Source organism: Falco peregrinus, chromosome 4, assembly GCF_023634155.1.
Source record: "Falco peregrinus isolate bFalPer1 chromosome 4, bFalPer1.pri, whole genome shotgun sequence".
NCBI lineage: Eukaryota > Metazoa > Chordata > Aves > Falconiformes > Falconidae > Falco > Falco peregrinus.
In genome coordinates this window covers 35,537,722-35,560,878 of record NC_073724.1, presented here as the reverse complement: position 1 = coordinate 35,560,878, position 23,157 = coordinate 35,537,722, and the positions used below count along the sequence as shown (strand labels likewise).

At 37.8% G+C, this 23,157-nt stretch overlaps 1 protein-coding gene across 1 annotated transcript in view; it reads right to left on the bottom strand.

Moving 5' to 3' along the window:
- Nucleotides 1-23,157, bottom strand: part of IL1RAPL1 (interleukin 1 receptor accessory protein like 1) — a 766,315-nt gene that overhangs the window by 35,378 nt on the left and 707,780 nt on the right. Inside the window, exon 7 of the mRNA XM_055802804.1 lies at nucleotides 735-867. Coding sequence (XP_055658779.1) covers nucleotides 735-867 — 133 coding nt within the window. The remainder of the gene's footprint in view (nucleotides 1-734; nucleotides 868-23,157) is intronic.

The window sequence follows — 23,157 nt, the reverse complement described above, 5'->3', positions numbered from 1 at the left end:
AGTGATATACACGTGTCCAGAATCACAAATTAAAAAGCAATCTCTTCAGACCCCAGTAGATACTTCACATTGGATAGGAATTGGTAGACTATGTCAAGCATGTAATTCTCTTTACAAACTCACTTTTTTCTTAATTTCCAAATAAGGCAGCACTTTTAGGAGTGGTAGAAGTACATGACACAAATTGCCAGATCCGCTCTAAAACGAGTATTTCAGCAGATATAAGTAGCCCACATAACAGGATGCTTGGCTCTCACAGGCCAGATAACATCCCAGAAAACTCTTATTTTTTCTTTTCTTTTTTTGAAGTAAAGAAATCAAAACATACCAAAAGAGAAGCCAGACTTCAGCATTTATTTAAGGCTCCATGTTTTAAAAGTCTTTGAGCTGTTTTTCTTGATGTATTTATTTTTCTTTATTTCATCTTTGTAAATGTCTTAAAGGTTGCTATTGTAGAACACCACAGTTTGAAAAAGTCACTGTGCAAATTCCAGTAATTTTAACCCTATGGTACTTGTCAGACAGCTATTCTGTCTTTGCAGCTCTCTGACATCAGATCTGGCTGAGGCATAGATTTTTCTGTTCTCTGCTGGTGGAGTTGAAAAAGTAAAGAATGGATGTTGCAAACCAGGGATCAGACCCAAAGTGTTCCCTGAGTTAGTCTGTGATAACGGCTAATACATTAGCTATCAAAAAAAGATACTGACTGAAAAAAAAAATGCTTTTTATTTTACCTGATGTCACTTTCCCAGACTCTGCTATCATCCAAATCTTCAATAAACTTCTCCCCTTTCATCCAGTAGATTAAAGGACTGACATCTCCACTATATCCAAAGAAAGCTCGACACGTTAGATTAGCAGAACCACCTGTTACAAAGAATGCAAGAACATGTATTATTTCAAAATCTGTAAAAAAAGATTCATTTTCTAAATGTTGATAAAAAAAATAAATATCTGTGGACACCCTCAGTTTTTAGCTGCTGTTGAAAATATCCAAAAGTATCTGCTTGTCTTGCTCCTAGTGTTCAATATATTTTCTGAAAATAAAAGCTATAAAAATTAAATCAGATGTTACATAACAACTGGATTATATTTTGTATTCTTTCACCAAATTTTCTATGTTTGCTAAGGAAATGTTAAGGAAAGACTATTTTTTTCAAAAATATCTAAGTTAACAAATGATTTCCATGTTTTTTTCTGAAAGGTTAGGTAAAATAGATGTCTGATCACATCTGTGATAGTTTGGCTTTGCAATGGTTTCTGCAAAGAGGCTGGTGGATTCCTGTAGGGTCTTATTTCCAATGGACAGCCAGTAGAAAAATGTGTGCTCATTGCTAAATGAAGCAATTTAGCAAGAAAGTAGTAAACACTGAAACTTGAAAAAACCCCAGCCAACCCACATGTGAACTCATTCTGTACATTGTGGAACATGTTTCACCATATAAATGGCAATAACCATTAGGTACATGCATCAAGGAGCAGAAATCCTATATATGTGCAGCGTTGCCTAATCATTATAGTGAAATTTAAACTGCAACATACCTTCATTTTGGTTTATTTCCATTATGTAGCCTTACATTGTGTTAGCACCACTCAGCTGCTTAGCTTTGGGGTTTCAGCTAGAGCACATACAGGGATCAAAACAGTACTTCATATGCGTCTTGTAAGTTGGTAAGACTGGCTAAAACCACAGGACAGCCACATAGTTAAAGATCTCTCATTCATTGCTCTAAAGGTGTTTGTCTCAATATGCATCAACTCTCCAAAACTGCTGTGTGCATTTCTATAGTGGACAATTACACAGTGATTTAAGGAAGTGTTGTGATTAAGGACGTTTTTTTCACCCTGGAGGAGAGTATTTCCATGGAGTGTGTATTACTTCTGAGACCAAAATCATATTTTATTTATACTTTCGATTTTTTATCTTAGGATTTTAAAGCTGACTGACCATAGTTCCTGGGGGAAAAAAAGAGATGTGTTGTTAACGCTACTGCATTCTTTACCAGGATGCCATAATAAATTAATCTAGGTTCAATTAATTTATTTAAAAATCCACTGCTTTGGGTCAGGACCTGGCCCTTCTCAAATGTATGACATTGATATTTGAACATCTTATTTAATTTTTAGTAGAGAAAATAATGTAAGATGCTGTATAACAAGAGGTTGAGTAATAATTAAATAAATGCCTAATTTATCTGAAATTATTTGTGGTTTTCTGTAAAAGCATCTTACTTCTCTATTTGACTTGAAGTCTCACATCCACACTGTAAAAGATGCAGAGTCAAATGTTTGTAATCAAGATGGACACATCAAGACAAGTAACATCTACATCGCTTTCACAAGCTGTTTAGGAACTGAGTTGCTCTTAGTCATTTAATGAATTTGTGGTTGGTGCCACACGCTTTGCCAGCGATGCCTGAGAAGGAGACAGGAGTATCCAGTACTTGAAGCTGGGATGGAGAGGAGGGTCTCATTCATGATCAAAAAGCATGAAATCAAATCTTTGACTAATAAGACATTTTGATAATCTCACCTCATTTAGAGAAAAGTTGCCAAATGCAAACTGAAGATCTTCAGTGAGAGAGCAAAAACTCTAAAGACAACCACAGCTCTTGTTTCCACACCCTGGGGAGCAATGGGGTCCTGGTTTCAGCTGGGGTAGAGCTAATTTTCTTCTTGGTAGCTAGTACAGTGCTGTGATGTGAGAACAATGTTGATAATGCACTGATGTTTTTAGTTGTTGCTGGGTGATGCTTATCCTAAATCAAGGCCTTTTCAGTTCCCTGGGCCCTGCCAGCCAGAGGGCTGGAGAGGCAGGGGAAACTGGGAGGGGACACAGCCAGGACAGGTGACCCAAGCTAGCCAAAGAGGTATTCCATACCATGGGATGTCATGCTGAGTATATAAACTTGGGGAAGAAGAAGGAAGGGGGGGACATCCGGCATTATGGTGTTTGTCTTCCCGAGTAACCGTTACACGTGATGGAGCCCGGCTTCCCTGGGGATGGCCGAACACCTGCCCACCCACGGGAAGTGGTGAATGAATTCCTTGCTTTGCTTTGCTTGCATGTGCAGCTTTTGCTTTACCTATTAAACTGTCCTTATCTCAACCTTTGAGTTTTACATTCCTTTCCAATCCTCCTTCCCATCCCTCTGGGTCGTGCTGCATGGTGTTTGGCTGCTGGCTGGGGTTAAAACATGACAAATGATCAGGACACCTCCCTGGGAACTTGTCTTCTCAAGCTCTACATAGCTCAAGAAGTGCTGGAGAGAAAGATTTTTGCAGTCTTGAAGCCATTTGCAGGGAATGAAATGAGTATTGGGACAGCACTTAATGTGGGTCATGAAAACCTGTAATGGAACATGATAAGATTCCTGGTTGTGCTCAGGACATTTTAGGAGATGCAAACCCAGTTTCTTATAGCAGTTGCACAGCAGATATAAACTAGGGGGAGGGGGGGGTGTTTGGGTGGTTTTTTTGTTTGTTGGTTTGGCATCTTAGTAATGGTACATGAACACGTGAAAGTCAAAATACAAAACCTTAAAGGATTAGGAATATCTTGGCCACGTATATCCAATCTAGCACATGTTCAGGGTTGTGAAATGCCTAGTAGCCACAGCACTGGTGGTTTTTGATTGCTTTTCAAATGGGAGAAGGTACCTGCACATCTAAAGCAAAAGCAGGCTTCTGTGATAACTGGATAACCCCTATGGAATTATCTCCCATCTTAGAGGGAAGACTGCTACCTAATGCATCACTGCCACTTTTTGGCTTTTTCTGGAGCTTACCCACCAAGTCAAAGCCCAGTTGAAACTTTGCAGATTTTAAAAGATGGCAAGATCACAGCTAGAGGGACTGTAGCTTCTGGCCAACTTATCCATGATACACAGAGATAGGCACTGCAGGTGTTGAACCATTGAAGCTCTTCAGGCTCCTGCAGCTAACAGGCACCCACTGAGAGCTGATTTTTCAACTGTGCAGGCCTCTGAGCTTTTTATGAGTGAATATTAATGTGCATAGGTTTATTTTTTTAAAAAAGAAATGTCTTTCATTAAGGGCAAAAAATGTCAGAAAAAAAGGAGTTTGTAAGATTAAGGTTTCCTTCTCATTAAATTCTTAAAGAATTTTCTCCCTAAATAAAATAAGTAAACACATTTTTGAATACAGAATCCAAAGTTTCCATTCAACATGAAATATTTGCACCTGAGAAATATATTAGGATGGATGTACTGCCTCTTAGTAACGCTGTGTGGATTACAGTCACTGACCAAAGGCCATTAGCATGCCAGGTGTCCAGCTATAAATTACCTATACTGTCCACCTTGACCAGTCTTCACAATAAGCCAGTGGGAAGTTCATTAGCAGGTCATCAAGACAGATTCAGGTACCAGCTAAAGACCAACTTGTGACCATTAATGCGGAGCTCACAGCTCTTTGCAGAGGGCAGTGGAGCTCACTTGGTGGAGCAGAGATGCTCGTAGCTGCAGGCACATGTAAGTAATGGGCAAAGGCTGACTGAAGAGAAATTATCATGAGGGGACTGAGTATTTTGGGAGCACATTTTGATCTCTGCTCCAGAGGGAGTGGGCGTATGCTGTAGGATGGGCTGCATTTTTCCCTGGAAGTGCTGCTTTGATGCAGAGGATGCCTAGTTTGGCACAGAGCCGCTGCTTTGCATGGGCAGTCTGTTTCTAAGAAGTCTGCAGATTTTTAGAAAGCCTGCAAAATTGAAGTAAGTAAATACAAGACCTGCTTTGCTTCATGTTTAAGCTAATGTAGAAAGCAACCTGTCAGTCAGTTAATAGAACACTCACAGTTTACCCTGCACAACTATTCCCTTCCATGTGTTTTCTATGCTAAGAAAAAACTATAGAAGCAATTTGAGAACTGTAAAAGTTTAGTGAATGGATATGCAATGCTTTCTATGCCATTAATTTAAATTTTCCTGTAAATGCTGTACTATTACAGTTCTATAATCTATCTTTGAAAGGATTTAAATACATGTTTTAAATTTACTACACTTTTTAAATTAAATTACTAGGGAAATTAATCTCTTTATCCCATTTGCTGTGAGATGTTGTAAATTCTTGAGAATGTTCTGTCTTAAGTTACATCCTGAGTAAACTGTTGTTTGGGGTGGTTGTTTTTTGGTTTTGTTTTGTTTTTTTTTTTAATGGACCCTGGAAAAGTCCAAAGGCATGAAATTAGAATTATTAAGTGAAACTGATAGTGTTGTTGTTTTTATTAACACACCTCAACCCTCTCATCCCCCCAAAACAAAAAAACCCAAAACCTCAGACACACACTGCCAAACACCATCAAGAAAGGATAAAGATGACACTTTTGACTTCTCAGTATAATTATAATTTTTTACTGTGAAATAATGCAATAAAGACATGTAAGAGAACACATTAAAAGGTAAGCTTCAGCTGCATATTTCTCCATCACCCTTACTTCTGAAGATGACTATACCCTTACTGTATTGAGCTGATTTTTGTAAAAATGTAAAAAATGAATATATAGCACTAGTTCCTGCTGGTTCGGTGATAAAGTTGCACTTTCAACTCTAGCCAACTGGGTTCAGTTTATTCAGTTCAATTAATCAAAACCTCTTTGCTGCCCAAACTGACAACAGTTTTTGTTATACAGTTTGCTTTCAAATAGAGCAGAAAGCAAGGTGTGACCACAACAAAGTGTACTTCCTTGAAACCAGCAAATCCCTTCAGCAGAGCAACGCAGGTTTTGAATCCATTTTCTCTAATTGGCAACATTCGGGGCACTTTGCAAACTACTGCTATGGGAGCCAATGTCCAGGAGAGGGCACTGTCTAACCTCGAAACATTAAAAAAATAAAAAAAAATCAATGTAAATTCGTAGTGTATAAGCTCTAATTAAAAACACCAGCCTCCGAAGAACCTGCTAGTTGTAATTAGAAAATAGTGAATGTTTTGTGGTTAGGGAAATGTCATCTTGTATGGGCAGCCTAAATTATACTTGCACCGTTAGTCATACAAGTCAGCATACACCGTGATGGCACCCATTCTGGCTTTTGATTTGACAGGTTCTTCAGTGGAGGACAACCATTTTTGCTGGAAGCAATGGTAATTATCAGACATCTTCTTGAAACCTCTTTTTAGAAGAATCCGCAAAAACATATTACAGAAGTGAAGCACTTGAGAGCCATGCTCAGCATCTAGTAATGTTGAGAGCCAAAGGAGTGGAAATGTTAAGTGTTAAATGTTAAGTTACTGAAATACGATGGTACTGTCTTTTACTGTACAAGGTAAACCGTTTATAAAACTTATGCACAGGCAATACCTACACACTTATAAGTATGCTTTATTTGTAATGTTAACATTTCAAAAAAAAATTGTAAAAGGCCAAGGCAGACACAATCAAAAGATCTCACACGTGACTTAATTATCATTCTTTTCATTCATGTTAAAGAAAAAATGCTGACAAAATATCAGTCTTCCAAGTGGAGGGATGTAAAAACTGTTAATTTCCTAGATGTGACAGATAAGTGCCAATTCCTCACAAAGTCCATGACTCACTTATTTTGCCAATGTCATCTGCCAAGCCCAGTAGGCAGATATGTAGAAACTGCCTATGCTTTCAGAGAATTCGTATGTCCTAAAACAGTTCAAAAGTTCTTGAAAACCTTCTTGTAAACATGATTAAGAAAAAAAAAAAAAGTACCATATAGTTTTGAGCCGTGAGCCTTGATCATATGATCAGATTCTTGGTATCTGTAAGTCTTCCCTTAGAGCAGGATAAACTGCAGAGATTCATTTTAATTCCTTCCTTGTCCATGCAAAGCATCACCTACTGCTGTGCTGCCCTCCAAATTTTTATTTTATAAATATAAATAAATACTTTATTTATCCAATTTACATATATATTTTCCTGTCTTGATATCTTGCACTCTTTTACCAGATCATAACTGTCTTGCTACATGTTTCATATAGGCGAAATAATAATGATAATAATTAAAAAAAATTAAATAATGCTGGTTTCTGAAATGTAACTGCAAGCTGGAAACTGCTAAATTCTAGCCTCCTCACCAAGTGGTATGTTGTGAAGTCTTTGGCTAGCCATCAGGTTTTGCATCCATATATTTGTGAAGATACAATTTGCAAATTCCCTCTACTTTGAATTCAGTGGATGTGGGTTTGAAAGGGCTGGGTATTATTATTCCGTTAATATTATCATGCAAGCATCATACAGAATGTTTGAATGTGATTACACAGCTATATCTCTTTACTAATAGACCAAGACACATATTTTGCTGTGCTGAGGAGTGGAATGTGATTGCATGGGACTCTGAATTACATATTGGATAAGTTCTTCAGGCCATAAATGTGTAAATTTAGAGTACACACCATTCTTCTACCAACACAAACCCCATCAGCTGAAAGTTGGTGGGATCAGAGACAGACTGTAGGTTTTCAACTTTCATTGAATTTGTAGATGTTTATTGGAGAGGTTAAAAAATTACTTCCTTAAATTTCTGATTGTTTTTAAATTGAAAAAAAACCTAAAACCAAACCTAACTCTTGTTCATTAGGGTTTTCTTTGTTGTTTTTTTTTTTTTTTTTACTTAGAAACTAGCCCTCATTCACTATAAGGATAAACTATTTTGCCCACTCATAGTCACCCACTGCCATATGAAAAGCTCTTCACCCTGCAAGGCTTCCAACTGCTTGCAGTTCAACTGCAAGACACTTAACCGAGGTGTCCCTGTGTCGCTGCTTTACATGTTCTCTGCCATCAGCCCCGAGATGTTTGAGTCTGCAGCACTTAGTAAGGTGCTATACTGAAACATACACGGTAAGACCTAAGATTAACTTAAGAATATTAAAAATTGTTGGTGGACTGCCTCATAGCTTGTGAAGGAAAAGGAACTGAAATCCTTTCTGCTTTGAATGGGCTCTTTAGCAGCAGGACTGTCAGAGAGAGGGTCCATAAAGACAGCAACCACCACAGCAGACTGCAGGAAAAGAAGTGATGTATGGGACTTTGGGCTTGAAATGCCCAGAAATCTCTCAGGTACATATATTGTTAAACCAACCCCCATTTCACAAGAGGTAACAAAACCCCTAAACCAATAATCTTGATTTTCCTAACAGCAGGCCTCTCCTTTTGATAGATAGTAATGTCAGGCTGATAAATTAGTCGTTCAGCAAGTATTTTTCATTCTTTCCTCTTCAGAAGTAGAGTCCAGAGTGGGAGACAACAACTACCACAAGCATAAAGCAGGAGCTGCTAAAGAAAAGGAAAGTCACTGCAATTGTTTTACAAGCTTGACTTTACTTTTACTCTAAAAACTCATATTTCCTCATGTTCTCATGTTCTTTTTTTTTAGACAAACGCATTTCTCAAACACTTTTCTCCTGTGTCCGCTCTGCCAGGTCGAAAAAAAAATTATGTTTTAAAAGCTTTGCTGTTTTTAGATATGTCACAAAAACATATCCTAAGTAACAAATTATCTCCAATGGAAAAAAAAAAAAAAAAAAGGTGTCAGACTTCACAAGTTTTAGTTGTTACAGACTTATGACTTGGAAGCTTTAAATCTGTCCACACTGTGCATAGTTTAATATTGTCCAGCATTTTGTTTCTGGATTCTTTTTCAATCATACTGCATTTGACTGTGATGCTGTAGCTTTTTCTACATGGTAATAAAATAAGCTTAGCTAGCAGCCTGAAGTTCCCTTTTGCATGAAGGAGTCCCACAAGGGCTCACTTAAGTAGTTCCATATGGGACACTGCACTCCTTATGGTCTCTCCCTGTGCCTCAGAAGTGAGGTAGGTAGGTCACCCACCCAGGGATACCACTGCCCCTCAGCAGCTTCTGACCACCAGAATGGCCTCTTGCAGCTTTAGCTTTGTGAAGTCCTGCTCTGGGTCACATTTTGGGAAACTCCCGGAAAAGCAGGAGGGGTTTCCTGCTTATCTTTTCATTTTTCAGGGAGGTTAGATTAGGAAAAAAAAATAATAATTCAATGTATATCTCTCTGGTAAAGAATATTTATTGATAAGAAATACATTAAGAACTGTAACCTTCTGGAATTCTGCAGATGACTGTGGGCCCCAAGCAACTACAGAGCTGGAACAATTTCTCTATTAGTTAAGGAAGAAAATTTCTAGCCATTACAGCTCTCATAACATTTTCCTCCTTCCCATACAAAATCCAGGGGCAAAAGAGTAACAGACTGAAAGCGGGACTTAGGCAGCTTCTCTCAGAATGCAGCTGTTGCTAGACCTGTTTTGCTAAGAAGCTGCTTGAACTTAATGATAAATCCAGTCCACCCACGACTACAATGACAATAACTTTCTAATATAGCATGCTTGCAGTAACACAGCTCCCTTTTCACTTTCTTTTCTTCTACCTGGGAAAACTAGAAATAACTGACTTTTTTTTATTAGTATTATTTTATTTTTTTTAACCAGAAGAGTGTTGGCCCAGCAGATAAAAGCATTCAAATCTCTTGCTGTCGAGGTTTTTGTTATAAAACCTGGTTTTTTATTCTTTCTGCATGGAATACAGTGGGTTTGCTTTGGTCTCTTGTGGGTGTTAGTCTGTGTCAAAAAACCCTGCACATAAATCAGGGCAACCAGCTGCAGCCCCAGCAGCTTTCTCCCAGTGTCCCTCTCAGGTGCACACACAACACTTTTGGTACAATGCAAACTAGGACCTGGATTCTCGATAATGATAAATAACACGCTTTTTTCTCCAAAGCAGTTAACTCTAAGGAGCTGTAGCAAATAACTTATTGTGTCAGATCACCCTTAAACAAAAATACCAATAACCTTAAGGAACAGATTTAGCAATTTGGTTTACATACAAATTATCAGCTATTCAACCTCTTGCAGCTATTTCAGCCCCTAATTGAGGCAGTTGATTTCTTCAGACGTAGTGCTTAATAGAAACTGAGTTTTACTATGATGTCTCATGATACCTGCTCTTTAACTGCTTTGGGAAGAGGGATTGTAGTGTTTGTGCAATCATTAGATAATCTGAGTACATACAGCAAATTTTCAGCTTTGCATTCACACATATGTACTAGATAATATGTTGTGGGTTTATTTTCCATTGGTCAGACTGACCACTATTTTCCTCCCTTTGCTCTTTCTTCATAAACAGTCCCTGCATGGATTGTGTAGGTTGCAGGGAATTATTTGGGCAAGGAAATTTTCTGAAAAATATTGTAGAGATGGGCTGCATGTGGGAGATGTTTTATGAAAGTAGAGCTTTTAGAAAGTAACAGGCAGTGTCACCTACGCCTGCCAGGTTGGTGTTAAGGAAACTAAGACTCCAAATAAAAAACATCAAATAATTAAACACTGTATTTTCTTCTGGTGATCTTTACTCTTCAACACACACTGGAAACATTAGCTGATCTAAAATTTTCATGAACTAATTTGTTCTGTCAGGTCACACCATATGATAGAAAATGTCATTTGGAAAAGACCCAGGCTAGTTTGACAAGCATGTGGAAGGGGAAAACTACCATTCCCATGAAGCAATGTGGCACAACAGGATAAATACAATTGAAATAAACCACATCTATTATGTGAATCAAAATATTTCAGTTTGGTTCAAAATTATGTGAAACTACTTCTCTGTTTAATTTTTTACCAGGAAAGCCATTAAGCACCACTGAAAATTTGAGCTCTGATGAAATGAAGCTGTTGATTACCAGTAAAACAGATAAATAAATCAACATCAACTTTCCCTTTTACTGCAATAAAACCTTTGAGGATAAGAAGGCATTTCATGCTTATTCATACTGTTTTTTTCTATGTAAACAAAAGTATGATAAAGAATGGCACATGTATAGTTTAGATGTGTTTCTGCTTTAAATTGTGGTGTCCCCACCTTGTGTCATGAAGATGTTGCAATGGACAGAGAAAACACCTATTCTTAGTATGTCCCCAGAAACAGGTGATGTTTGCCATTTAATGAAGTATCACATGGACTAATACCTGTTTGTATAATTTAAAAGTCCTAACGCATCAAATATTTTTATTGCATAAAGATGTGAAGGCATGCTGCTTCTAACAGCACTAGATTTTCTGGTTTTATACTACAGACATTACACCATATAGTGTTGGTATTTCTTTTGCATGTGAGTCAATCCCCTCTTTTCCAGAGAACACCCTGAAACAAAAGCCATGAAAACAAAACCCTCTCATGCACAAAGATGCGAATGGAGAAACTCGATTCCTTGCCTGTGACAAATATGCTATATTCTTGGACCATACACATGTTGGAATCTACTGCTATTGATCAGCTCTCTTTCCACACGGAAGGCAGACAGACTTTTTCAGCATATACCTCTATATAATTGCATATTGACAGACAACACTTAGTGAGGGCAGCTGCACAAATGCCATCAACGACATAAAAAGAATCCAGCTAGCACTGCACATGTGCTACCTGATTTTAAAGGAAAACCCTGATTCTAACGGAAAACACCATAGAAATGAGGGAAAGCTGGAATTCTTGATGTTGTACCCTGCTTTCTGACCTGCAGATATATGAGTTGAGTAAAGAATCTGTGTTATAACCAGAATTCCCACAGGAAAAAAGATGGATCTAGCCAGAGACAGGATTCCTGCTGCATGCTTCTGGGCCACAGAGCATCTTCTCCCTCTGGGTCCTTGCTCTGCATGAGAGCTTCTGTTCCATGGCAGGACCTGCTTACTGCCTCCAGCCCCAGAAACTTGCTTTCTCTCACTCTGATTTTGGGGTAAGGGAAGACCTGTCATCTCCATCTCCTTCCATAGATAGTAGCTGTTCTTGCATCACACAGGCAATAGTGGGAGTGTTGTTCATATACTCCTAAAAAAAACCTGCTTGAGGGCTGACTTTACATTGGCAATCACTCTTGAACAGGGAAATGATCTGGCCAGGCTGGAGGTACAATAGGAAGAAGCAGAGACTGAGATCCCTATCTGTGAAGTAGGTGCAGTTCTGGGCATCATGAAGTGTGATGCGATAAAATTCTTCCCAAACAACTTCCTTCTCAAGAACGATTAATCATGAAATTATTTTGGTTTCTTGCACATTTTTGTCAAGGGGAAATGCTCTTGAATACTGGAAAGTCTGGATCCCAGCAAATCTTAAATGATTTATCTTCTTGCAGCAGCAACGTGGGCCTTGTTTCTCTAGTCCAGCTACATCCTCCTTTAGTGGTTATTTCCATAGTTGCACTGTACAGGGTCCTGCCAGCAAAATTTCTGAAAGATTTAGGGCTCCTGTATCTGAGATAAAGTACCTGGGGTCAGCAAGCATGGTATTAATCCTCCTTGCTAGTGTAATTGTGAATTTCCTGATCAATTTACACAACATACTCTCCTCCTGCTGCACGCCCACCAATACTGTAATTTTCATTTTAATTCTCTGAGTGCTCTCTGAGGCATGGGAGCTGTGACATTTCTTAGGAGTAGAGGAAAATGAAGGAAAATTTCGCCCTGGTTCATTCAAGCCCCAGGACCGCAGAAGTTATCTACAATGTTGTTTGTGTTTCTTAACAGTTTTTGCAGGTCTCAAAGCAGGGACTAAAAGCAGAGTTTGAGTAACAATAGAAATACAAGGTGTGGTAGCTGCTGGTTACAGGATCAGAGACAAATATTCATTATGCAATATTTACAATGCAAGCTGGGCAAGAAGGAAGGTGCCAGGCTGATGTCCCTGACAGTGCAGCTCTCTGCAGAGGTTTGGGGTACCACCCTGAGCAGTGGCCCTACTGCTCACCCAGTCCTCTGCCCCATCAGTTGAGGCTGCCAGTCATCCTAATATGCACGGCAGCTTTTTACTGTGAGCATCTGTCCATGAGGGACCAGGGTAAGTTTGCAAAACCCCTTTTCACTTGTGACTTAGAGCTAGAATTTTAATCCAGTTCTGGGGAAGAAGTGTCCACCCTTGCACTAAATAGCCCATTATCAGGTCTAAAGGATACCATTGCAGCTATAGGCTTGGATTTTTAATGATGCAATAATTTGTAAGTGCTGTTACAAACTAGTAGGTAATAAAACAATGATGAATTTTTAGAAGGTGTTCAGTACCGTGTTTACTTCCAGTCCTTTGGAATCTAAATGACATCCATACCAGTCAGAATGTCTTAAAATTGCAGACATATGAAAAAACTGGTATTATTTATAAAACACTCCAAAATGAATGGCCTTAGGCATTAAGTATTGCATGATTACATACCCAGCCAGTTTCCGAAATGTATATTGTATACTCTCAACAGAGTTTAAATCCATACTTATTTAAAACCAAGTCACATGTATTATCTGAAGTAAGAATAGTGGAGGGGGGTGGGCGGAACTGACTTTAAAATCCTTTTTCTTTCACAAAAAACCCTTATGCTTTTAAAATTTTAATTTGGGAACATTAATCCTTAAACAAAGAAAGTGGGAGAGCGTAAAACAGCCACCTGTACTGAATCAGAGCAAAGATCCACTATGCCAGCATCCTGTATCTGACAGTATTCAATAGCAGGAGGGCAAAGTCTGGATATGAGAGTCATAGTCCCTGAGAACAGCCTTAATTTTATGATGAAAATGTTGGAAGACTTTAAACTATATAATGCCAATAATAACAATCCAGATCATATGGCTGTTCTCTGCAGGCAATTAATCCATCCGTCCTAACAGAATGCACATATAAACCAGGACCAGTAATCAGTTTCATTAGCACTAGGAGACAAGAAAGAATAGCCTTCTGATAAAAGTTGAGCAATGTCCTTTTTAACAAAAACATTGCATTTATCTAAGAAGTTAGCAGATGGAAATTTATTGGTATGATATAAAGCAGCTAGGTGAATTCAGCCAGTAGAATACTTTGCCCCTAACTTGCTATCTTTCAATTTCTCCAACTTTCAGGATAATCACAGGTAGTTAGGACTAAAGTTTGGCAAGATTTTTTGTTGTTTTATTATATTTCTTTAAAGCATTAGATTTTGAAGAACAATTATATTAAAATTTATTTTATGTAAATTACTCTCCTAAAACACTTTGTAGTGTGAGATGATAAAGTTCAGGTGTTAAATAAGAAGAGAATTTAAGAGACATGAAAAAGCAGTGGAAAATAATAAAAGGCAGGGGGAGAAAGGCAAAGATGTTTCTACTCTAGGTAGTCATTTGAAGATGAAGTGAGGATTTTTTTCAAGACTGTGATGGCAGGCAACATTTCCTTGGTGTCCAAGGCATGGGATGGTTGATCCTGTAACTTTCCTGTTTCCTCTGAGTCCATCTCTAAAATTAATACTTGTCCTGATGAGTGAGAGAAAAGCTAACTCAATGGGAACATTAGTAACTTCTAAATGTCCTGCTGAATTATATCTTCTTATGCTACAATAAAGGATCCTTGTAAAACTATTTCAATTTTTAATGTTTAGATCAGTATTGTGTCGAAGGGGTAGCTGGGAAGGAGAAGATTGTTGCTGTTGAGATTAGGACCTGACCTCTTCAAAGGTGTGGGGATGGGAAGCTGGGCAATGCTAATTGAGCTCTTAGAGATGGGCTGCTGGTATCTACCCAGTGACCCTGTAGTAGCTCAAAAGCAAGTTCCAGTAAAAGGCTGAGATGAAGGAGGAGAGTATTGTTTTTTTTTCCTCAAAACAGAAGCCCACAACACTCCTGTTGCCCGGTGTTTCCAGTTACCCTTTCTCATCCCATCCCCTCCTCCCCATACAGAGAGATTTCCTGCAATTGCAGCACCTCCCTAACTGGAGACGGCTCCAGGACCAGACCTCCAGCACCCAGATCAGGAGAGAGGCAGCCTGAACCCTCTTATATGGATCTTACACCTCAGTCTTCCTAAAGTTATGATGTCTGAAATCTGCCAGGCCCCTAACATAAGAGATCATCAAATATTATGAAGTTAATATGTCTGAGGAGTGATCTGGAAGAAAAAAAACACCAGAAAATAAAGCAAAACACTGCAAAAGAAACATGGGAGAACAGGTAGCAGCAGTTACTTTCCTTTATCCATAAGAAAGATTTTTCTGATGTAGGTTTAAGAGTGGCATTGTGATAAGAACTAAGAGAACCAGTTTGCCATCCTGAACAAAATGAATCATTCCTAATATGATCAGCACATGTTCATTAAAATGAAACTGAAATGTAAGTTTGAAAAGAGCATTTGTTGAAAAGCCAGAAGAAAAAGGTTGACATGACATTTTCTGCATAAATGAAGGTTTTGAAGGAAAGAAAATATCTGATTTTATGTTCATTTTAGAGATATTTCTATTAAAAAGCTATTAGTTACTCAAATGTCACTTTTATGAATAAAAGCTTATCTTGGTGACATGGGTGATATTGCAGAGGAGCTGTTTGTGTAAAGAGCTGCAAACCCCCAGATTTTCACTAAGACAAAGAATGCAGAGCTGCTAGCTCACTCTTTCATTAAGTGGAAGCTTGAAAAGCTCCAATAGGTTATTTAAAATTACCAAAGCCAATTGTTAGATAAGTTAGACAGGAACAAAACCGTACCTCCCTTAAATTTTTTACAGTTTTATTTATGAACTAACCATAAATGAATGAATGATAAACTGGATGCACTGTGTTCAACATAATTGTTTCTGTTGTTCTGACGTGGGATGGGGAAGCAGAGGTTTCCAGGAGACAGAATTTCTGATAAACAAGACTTGCCATTCTGTTCTCTTTGATTTTTTTTCTGTTAGTTTATTTAATTTGAATAGACTAGCACCTTAGAGCTGTTAGCCCAGGATAGCCCCAAGAGCAAGGCTGGCCTGTTAAGCCAAGATGCTGGGTCTCTCCCAGGACTTGCAGGTTCTGAATTCAAGTGCTGCAAGAAAACACTTGGAAACCCTGTTGGACCTTGGCCCATATATTGTCTGAGACTTTTAAAACTCTCTGTTAAGGAGAATAACTTAGCTGGGGCTGGGGATCCCAAGGCTTTATTGCTAGCAAACTTCACATCAATGATCTACTCTTCCATGTCTTCCTGCCTGGAAAGACCTTGGAATTCCAGCTTGAGCTTCTCAAAGCTGTAGTTTCTAGGCTGCCTCCCTGTTGACCATCTCAAGACCAGCTAGCTATGCAGCAAGATCACTGGCATACCAGTCATGTTGCACAGCAAGGCTGCTTCTGAGGTGGAAATTGTTGCCCACAGGAAATTCAGACTTCAGCTTTCCTGGCCAGATGTGAAAGGCCCCACATGACTGTCAATATTCTGGACCAGAGTGTTGTAAGCTTGGGGATCTCCACTGATTTGGCATAAGATGTTTGATTTGCCAAAATGCTGTGAAGCCCATTTGTTCTGGGTGAGACTATCTTTTACCAAAAATTTGTAACCTTGACATTAGGTGCAGTTCCAGCTCTGCTACAGGAATTCTGTATGACTTTGGGATACTTACTGACACTCTCTATTCTAATTTAGCTGCCATCAGGGCTCAGAGAAATTTGTCCACCAATCCTCTGTTTTGTTTAATTAAACTGCAAGGGCAGCAAGTCAAGTCAATGAGATGCCACAGCTGAGATTCCTCAGCATCAGCTGAATGAATGAGTAGGCCTGGGTACATTACATAGTAAAAGAATATGCAGGTATAATAGTTAAAGTCCTGAAAGCAATACAGCTGTAAAAGGCTGTATTAGATCATCCATACTGCTTCTGTACCACAGCTTACTCATTCTGAATCACAGTAGTGATATAACTGTAGGAAGAATTGCATACTGTAGATCTATCATTACTGTTTGTTCTTTAGAAACCGGATTAAAATGTCAATGGATCCTGCTTCTGGTGTAGGCCAGTAAATGTCGCTGTAATAACAAGTATTGCTGGTTATATTTGTGATTGTTCATTTCTTCATTCACTGTTTCTTCATCTGTTCCTCAAAGAGGTTACTTGTTTTGGCAGGCTACATAAAGAAGTGTGAAGAAAGGGCAAGAGTTATTAATGCCTTTATATAAAGGGTGTCAAGTTTAATTCAGTATAATCTGTAGGGCGATATTACTTTCAACTTATTAGGAAAAGAATAAATAAAGCTTGAATGGCTAGACACTGGAAAGGGCTCTAAACAAATTGCTAGTGAAATCTTAGCAGAAAGCACCCTTGTTATCACCCTGGTCTAGGTTACGGTTCTGCAATGAGGAAACTGCTTAACACTCTGTAAGCTACAAGATGACTCATATGCTTCAAATTAAGCATTTACATAACTGTTTATAGGCTGGAGGCGTTGGATGATAATCTTCATGAGGGAAGAGAATAATTTCTCTCATGCTTATCACACACCTAAAACTTCATTCTTTTCCCGGAAATCTTCCTGCTTCTAGTAGGAATATCTTTGCAATATCTGTTATAACATCCTAGGTATCTTTTTCCTTCCTTTCACTATTGACTTGAAGCAAACAGTGTTTCTGGATGCTTTTGTACTGGGAAGGCAGGCACAGGTAAAATGAAAAAAAGCAAAGTAGTAAAGACAGAAATCGGGGAAAAAATTTTGTAATTTATTGTATTAGAGAAGGAATTATATGAGGAAGACAAATGTGTGCTGCTAACCACTCTGTTAATCTTTTATTGATATTCCATGTCATTAACCTACAATCATAATAAAAAATATAGCTGCATATCATTTAGAAATAGGTACGTGTTCTTACACGTATGTCCACATTCTATTTAATTGTCCAGGTACTATTATTTCAACAGATTCCCAAGTTTCTTCAGTCAATATGTGTATGTCTTTTAAAATACACTCTGAAAGCATAAGTACTGTTGTGAGTAGTATTATATTAGGGATAAATTTGGATCCTAATAATATAATCTGATAGTTTTTTACTGGTTAGAGACAATATTTGCTAGAAAATGCAGATGTGAAGAAACTGAAACATTCACCACAAACTTAGAACAAATACTTGTCCTGTCCACCTCTAAAAGCATTCTCACTTCCATGCTATATAGCTAATGTGTACGCCATATATTAATTCATAGAATCACAGAACCATAAAATAGTTTGGGTTGGAAGGGACCTCCCAATGTCTAGTCCCACCCCACTGCAATGAGCATGGGTGTTCCTATTTTTTTCCTGGTTTTCCTTTTTTTCCTATTTCTGCAATCCAGTGGGAAAACTTGGGTCTCCAAGTTACATAAACTTTGACGTGTTTCTTTTCACAAAATGATTAATTTCACCTCTACTTTTATGGATAGCATTTTGCATTTCTTTGCTGCCTTCATATTGACCATCTAAGGTATTCTACAGTGCTCTTAAATAGCACAACAACTTTCCTGATACAAATGGCTGGCTTCAGGCTTTCTTCCCAATAAAACATAATTAATACACTTATATGATTGCTAGCATGATGAGAAACCAATTGCTGTAGTACTACCCAGGCTGACAGCAAAACTCCCGTCCTATCTGGTATTTCACCAACTGTCTTCACAGCACTGCAGCATTTTGCACCATCTGTTGATGGCTGGCAAAATAGCCCTCACCATTACCACTTCCCAGCTCAACAGTGTAGCAGTGTAATGAAATACAAAACCATTTAAGGCTTCTATTGCTGGGAGATAAATGCATGAGGATAGTCCATATTACTCCTTCCATGCAAAGGTGTGTCGCCTTGGAGCCTTTTATAGCGGCTGAACAGTAGGCAAATGGAATCTGTGTGTCTATGTGGACGGAGAAAAAGAGAGGTTAGTCAATCTTTCATCCATGGGTCAGTGACTGATTTTCAGTGCACACAGCCATTACTGATGTGCTTCTTGTATTTCTGGTTCATGTTTTCAAGTAAAGTCCTGGTAAATGCTGCCTGCCTTCTACCCCCAAAAGTGTTTGTGATGACCACACAGAAAAAAAAGTGTGGTGAACTGGGAAAGGGAATATGAGAGTAGCTCCTCTGAAAGCAAAAATGGAAAGTTAAATCTCAGTCAGTTGGAGAAACTGACTAATTATGAGGAAAGAAAAACAAAATCAACCCATACCTTGCAAGAAAGGATTTTATTTCTGGTGCTGGGTGATGAACACTTACTGTTAATACAAAAGGTAGTCATGGAAACATGGTGGCTGCAGCAGAGACCTTTCAGACCACTGAGTCCACATCCTCAGTGCAGGATATAGTACTCATACTTCTAAACTACTTAGCAGATATTAAACTGAAGTTTTACTGGAGCTTAGCCAAAAGACTCACAAGAAAGCTGCATGATTATGTGAGAGACTTGGACAGAAGCCAAGACAAATGTTTTTTGATTAAATACTATATAATAAGTTTTTATTCACTATAATGTTTTAAAATTCTCTGGAATGTATCCCTTTTATTGGTAGATTGAAATATATTCTCTTTGGGAGAATATTGGAAGGAATATTTACCCTCATGAAGTAATTATTTATTCTCAGTCTCTTCCCAGCTGCCTGATAAAACAGTTGTGGCAATTGTTCCTTTGCCAGCTTGGCCAGTAATCTCCATGGCTTGCTTGGATTCAAGTGGTATCTTCTTGTTGAGGGTATGGGTAATATCTCTGTTTAAAGTGTTAATTCTTTCTTCCTCTTGTACTAATCTCACAGAGAATATAAGGTTTCTACACGGTAAAGATGCAGTAAGAAAATAGTTTGGGTTTTTTTATGCATAAAAAGGAAGACTATCCAGAGACTACAACATCATGGGAATTGACCTATTTAATAATGCTCCAAAGAAATGCATCTTAAGTGAATTAAAAGGTTCAGGTACATAAATTGCCTGGAATTATTTGAGGATGGTAATAAAAATAAGATGAAATATGTAATTCTGTTGGTAGAGAGGGGAACTTCTTTACAGATGGGAGAGACTAGAGTTGGTAGAAGGAAGAAATACCTACTAGTCATGTATAGTAGGGCTGCAGGCTCATTTGAAAACAGAGAGAGGCGAGACCTGTCCAGATGCTAAGCAGGGTGCATTAGCTCTCATTCAGAACTGTGGGAGTTCCACTTACTCAGGACACCACCAAGAACAAAATTCCCAGTAAAAGAGCATGTAGACCATGACTATGTCTCCTTCCTCGGATGTACAGAAAACTTTTATACAATTCACTTTGCCTTGCGCAAAACAATGTTTTTTCAGTGAATATTTAATTTTAGAAAACAAAGGAAGAAAGATGCAAAAGCATTTGTGAATTCAGATGGGTTTTGGCTGACAGGTTCAAGAAAGGTAGAAAATATCAGCAGACCTCTTTTGACATTTTCAAATAAACTTTGTCAATTTCTTATTCATATATATATATGTATAATATATATATAGTTTTATGAGAAATGCCCTACCTTGACAAAGGAAAAAATTTTCAAAAGGGATTAAAAAACAGGAAAGGAAATGCAACTTTTTGTTTTGTGTTGAACAAAAGAGTTGGCTACTGCAAAATTAAATACTGCTATGCATCATTGTTGCACTAAATATTCCTGGAAACTTTAATTTCTACCCTAAAAATTGCACTCTTATTTTTTATCCTGGCAGATTCAAATCACAAGGGTTGAACTGTGCTCATTAATGTGAGAAGAGATTTCTTTAAGGTATTAAACTCCTGTGTCTAAATTGTCCTTTCACCATATCCTAGCATTTCAGGCAAATGGTATTTGATAGAGCAAGAGGGAAGGGAGAGGTATTGCATCTCTAGATATTTGAGTTCTGTCAGGGGGTGAGATATATAAACACAACCAAACATACCATTTGACGTGCCTTCGAGTGTCCTATACTTGTACAAAGTCATGTAGAAATCATGCAGAACTTCACTAAAAAATATGTAGGATTTTTTTCTGCCAGCCTTTGTACCTCCAGATGTGACAGAACATTAGCGGTATATAAATTAATCTTGTTCAGAATACACTTACTGGAAAGACTCCAATCTGACAATCATTGGGACATCTGCACAGCAAGAATTGTCTTGGCTAAACTGTCTTCTGTGAGTTCAAATTTCCTTTAAAAAATGTAATGTGAGTGAATCGTAGCAGATTACGTGTTTGTATGGTCACTGTCATCCTGCTGGGATGAAAAGCAGCATGTGGACATTAAATTACACAGAGCCTAAGAAACCACAGAGGAGCCTGCATGGCTTTCAGTTATCTGCTCAGAAATCTAAAAACAACAGCCTGAACCAAAGGACTCGGAAAGATGACATGGAAAGAGATTTTCTGTAGGTCCTGGTTTTGTCTGGGCAATGTATCTCCAGAACAACACATTTTACAGCATTTTAGCAAAGAGAAGTTTATCTGTTTCTATTTATAACACACACACACAAAAAAAAAAAAAAAAAAAAAAAAAGAAAAAAAGAAAAAAAAAGAGAGAGAGAAAAAAAACTTTCTGATGGTGTATCAAAGTTGAAATGTTGAAATGGACTATGAAACCTTAGGTCTGGAACAAAGTGTGCCATCATAGAACATTCTCTATACATGTTACCGTGCTTTCAACATCTTAAGTTGAGGTCATTTTGACCTTTGTTTTAGCACTTCTATTCTAATATAAAGTCAGAAGAATTACTTGTAAATGTCAAAAGAATAGACAAAAGGTGTTAAAATTTCCTGAGTCATTCAGACAATGGTTTATATTTGGAGTTTAACTTATATTTCAAATAAAAATTTCTTTTCTGCCCTGTTCCATGTACATCTGTCATTCAGATTTAACCATCTCAAACAAGGTATTAACTGGCATGAATGACTAGTGCTTGCCATGTGGATCATTCTCTCTGTTTATGCCCTGTGTACCTAGAGTTAAATAGAATGGTATTTTTAATAAAGTTTTAATTAAGGATTTTTTTTTTTCTAATGTTCAGACTACTTTGGGTTCATATTACAGAAGCTGGCTGAAGAATTGTCCTAGGCACTTGGAGGGCAGTGCTGGGATTTCTGCTCTGTGATTCATCAGAAAAGTCTCCGCTGCAAAATAAGGTTGCAAAGAAGTTATCAGTGTAACTGTAGAACTAACCAAGGACACGCCAAAACTCTTACACAATGACACAAACAAAGACATAATTTACTAAACCAAACATGCAGCTGATTCTTCCTGATTCTTGCTATGAGAATAACCCAGTGATCTGGTGAAACTGGCAAATGGCCATCATTAACCACACATGTAGGACACAAATTTTCACACAGATCAGGCCTAAATACTCTGAAGATGAACTTTTGTTTTATATTTGATCAAGGTTTTGATTCAGCAGCATGGTAAAGAATATGCTTTACTTTAAACTTCTCAGTCCCATCTCTGCTGCACTAACACAAATGAAGCAATTAAGCAAAACTCACAGTTTATAAAGGAAAGTACACAGTTAAGTGCTGAATTGAATTGGTATAAAGCTATCTTTATCTAAGGGCAAAAGATCATTTCCATCCACATGTCTCAGTATTGGTGTCATAAGCATTGTAACAAGACTACAGAATTATTAAATGTACATTTCACATTTTAATCCTTGCGCATGAAAATGCTAGAGGTAAAACATAGGAATAGATTAAAAATGTACAGAGATGTATGTATTTGCTTAGATTTAAGTACCTGGCTACCCCTACTGAATTATTCAGAATCTTTAGATTGAACAAAGTTTTGGGGTTTTGGACAAGTATCTCACAGTATTGAATTTCCCAGTAGACATTCTCTATAATAAAAACTATACCATGCTTTTCATTTTCAGTTGTTCTAACTTCTGGAAAAATCCCCTCATCCATTTCTAAAACTTTCCAAGAGCGGTCTCAGTCTCACTCATGACCATTACCATTGCCTGATGAAGAATAAATGAACTTTACACATGAAGAGAAGAAAACACAGTCCAATAGAAAATTATAATTGACAAAAATAATTTATAGGCTATTTCCAGCACCATGAGAAGAAAATACTATTTCTACATCAAACTGAAAAGTTTTTATTTATGAGAATTTCAACGTTTTTCATTGTAGTTTGAGTTCATATAGTGAGAACACAGCCATGGAAAACAAATTTAAAGCATAATTTACCATGTTAGAGATACCATATGCCTGAGTAGAGCAGAGTGGCACAATCTTTCAAAAAGGGTGAATGTCAAGTATTTGCTAGAAGTTACCTTTCTAATGACGCTCAGAATAACTGAAGGTGTTTCAAATGATCAAAATGTGTAGGATTAAGTATTAATCTAGGGTAGAGTAGACTACACTGTTCTTTTGTTAAGGATATTTAAGTAACACATGTCAAGAAAAT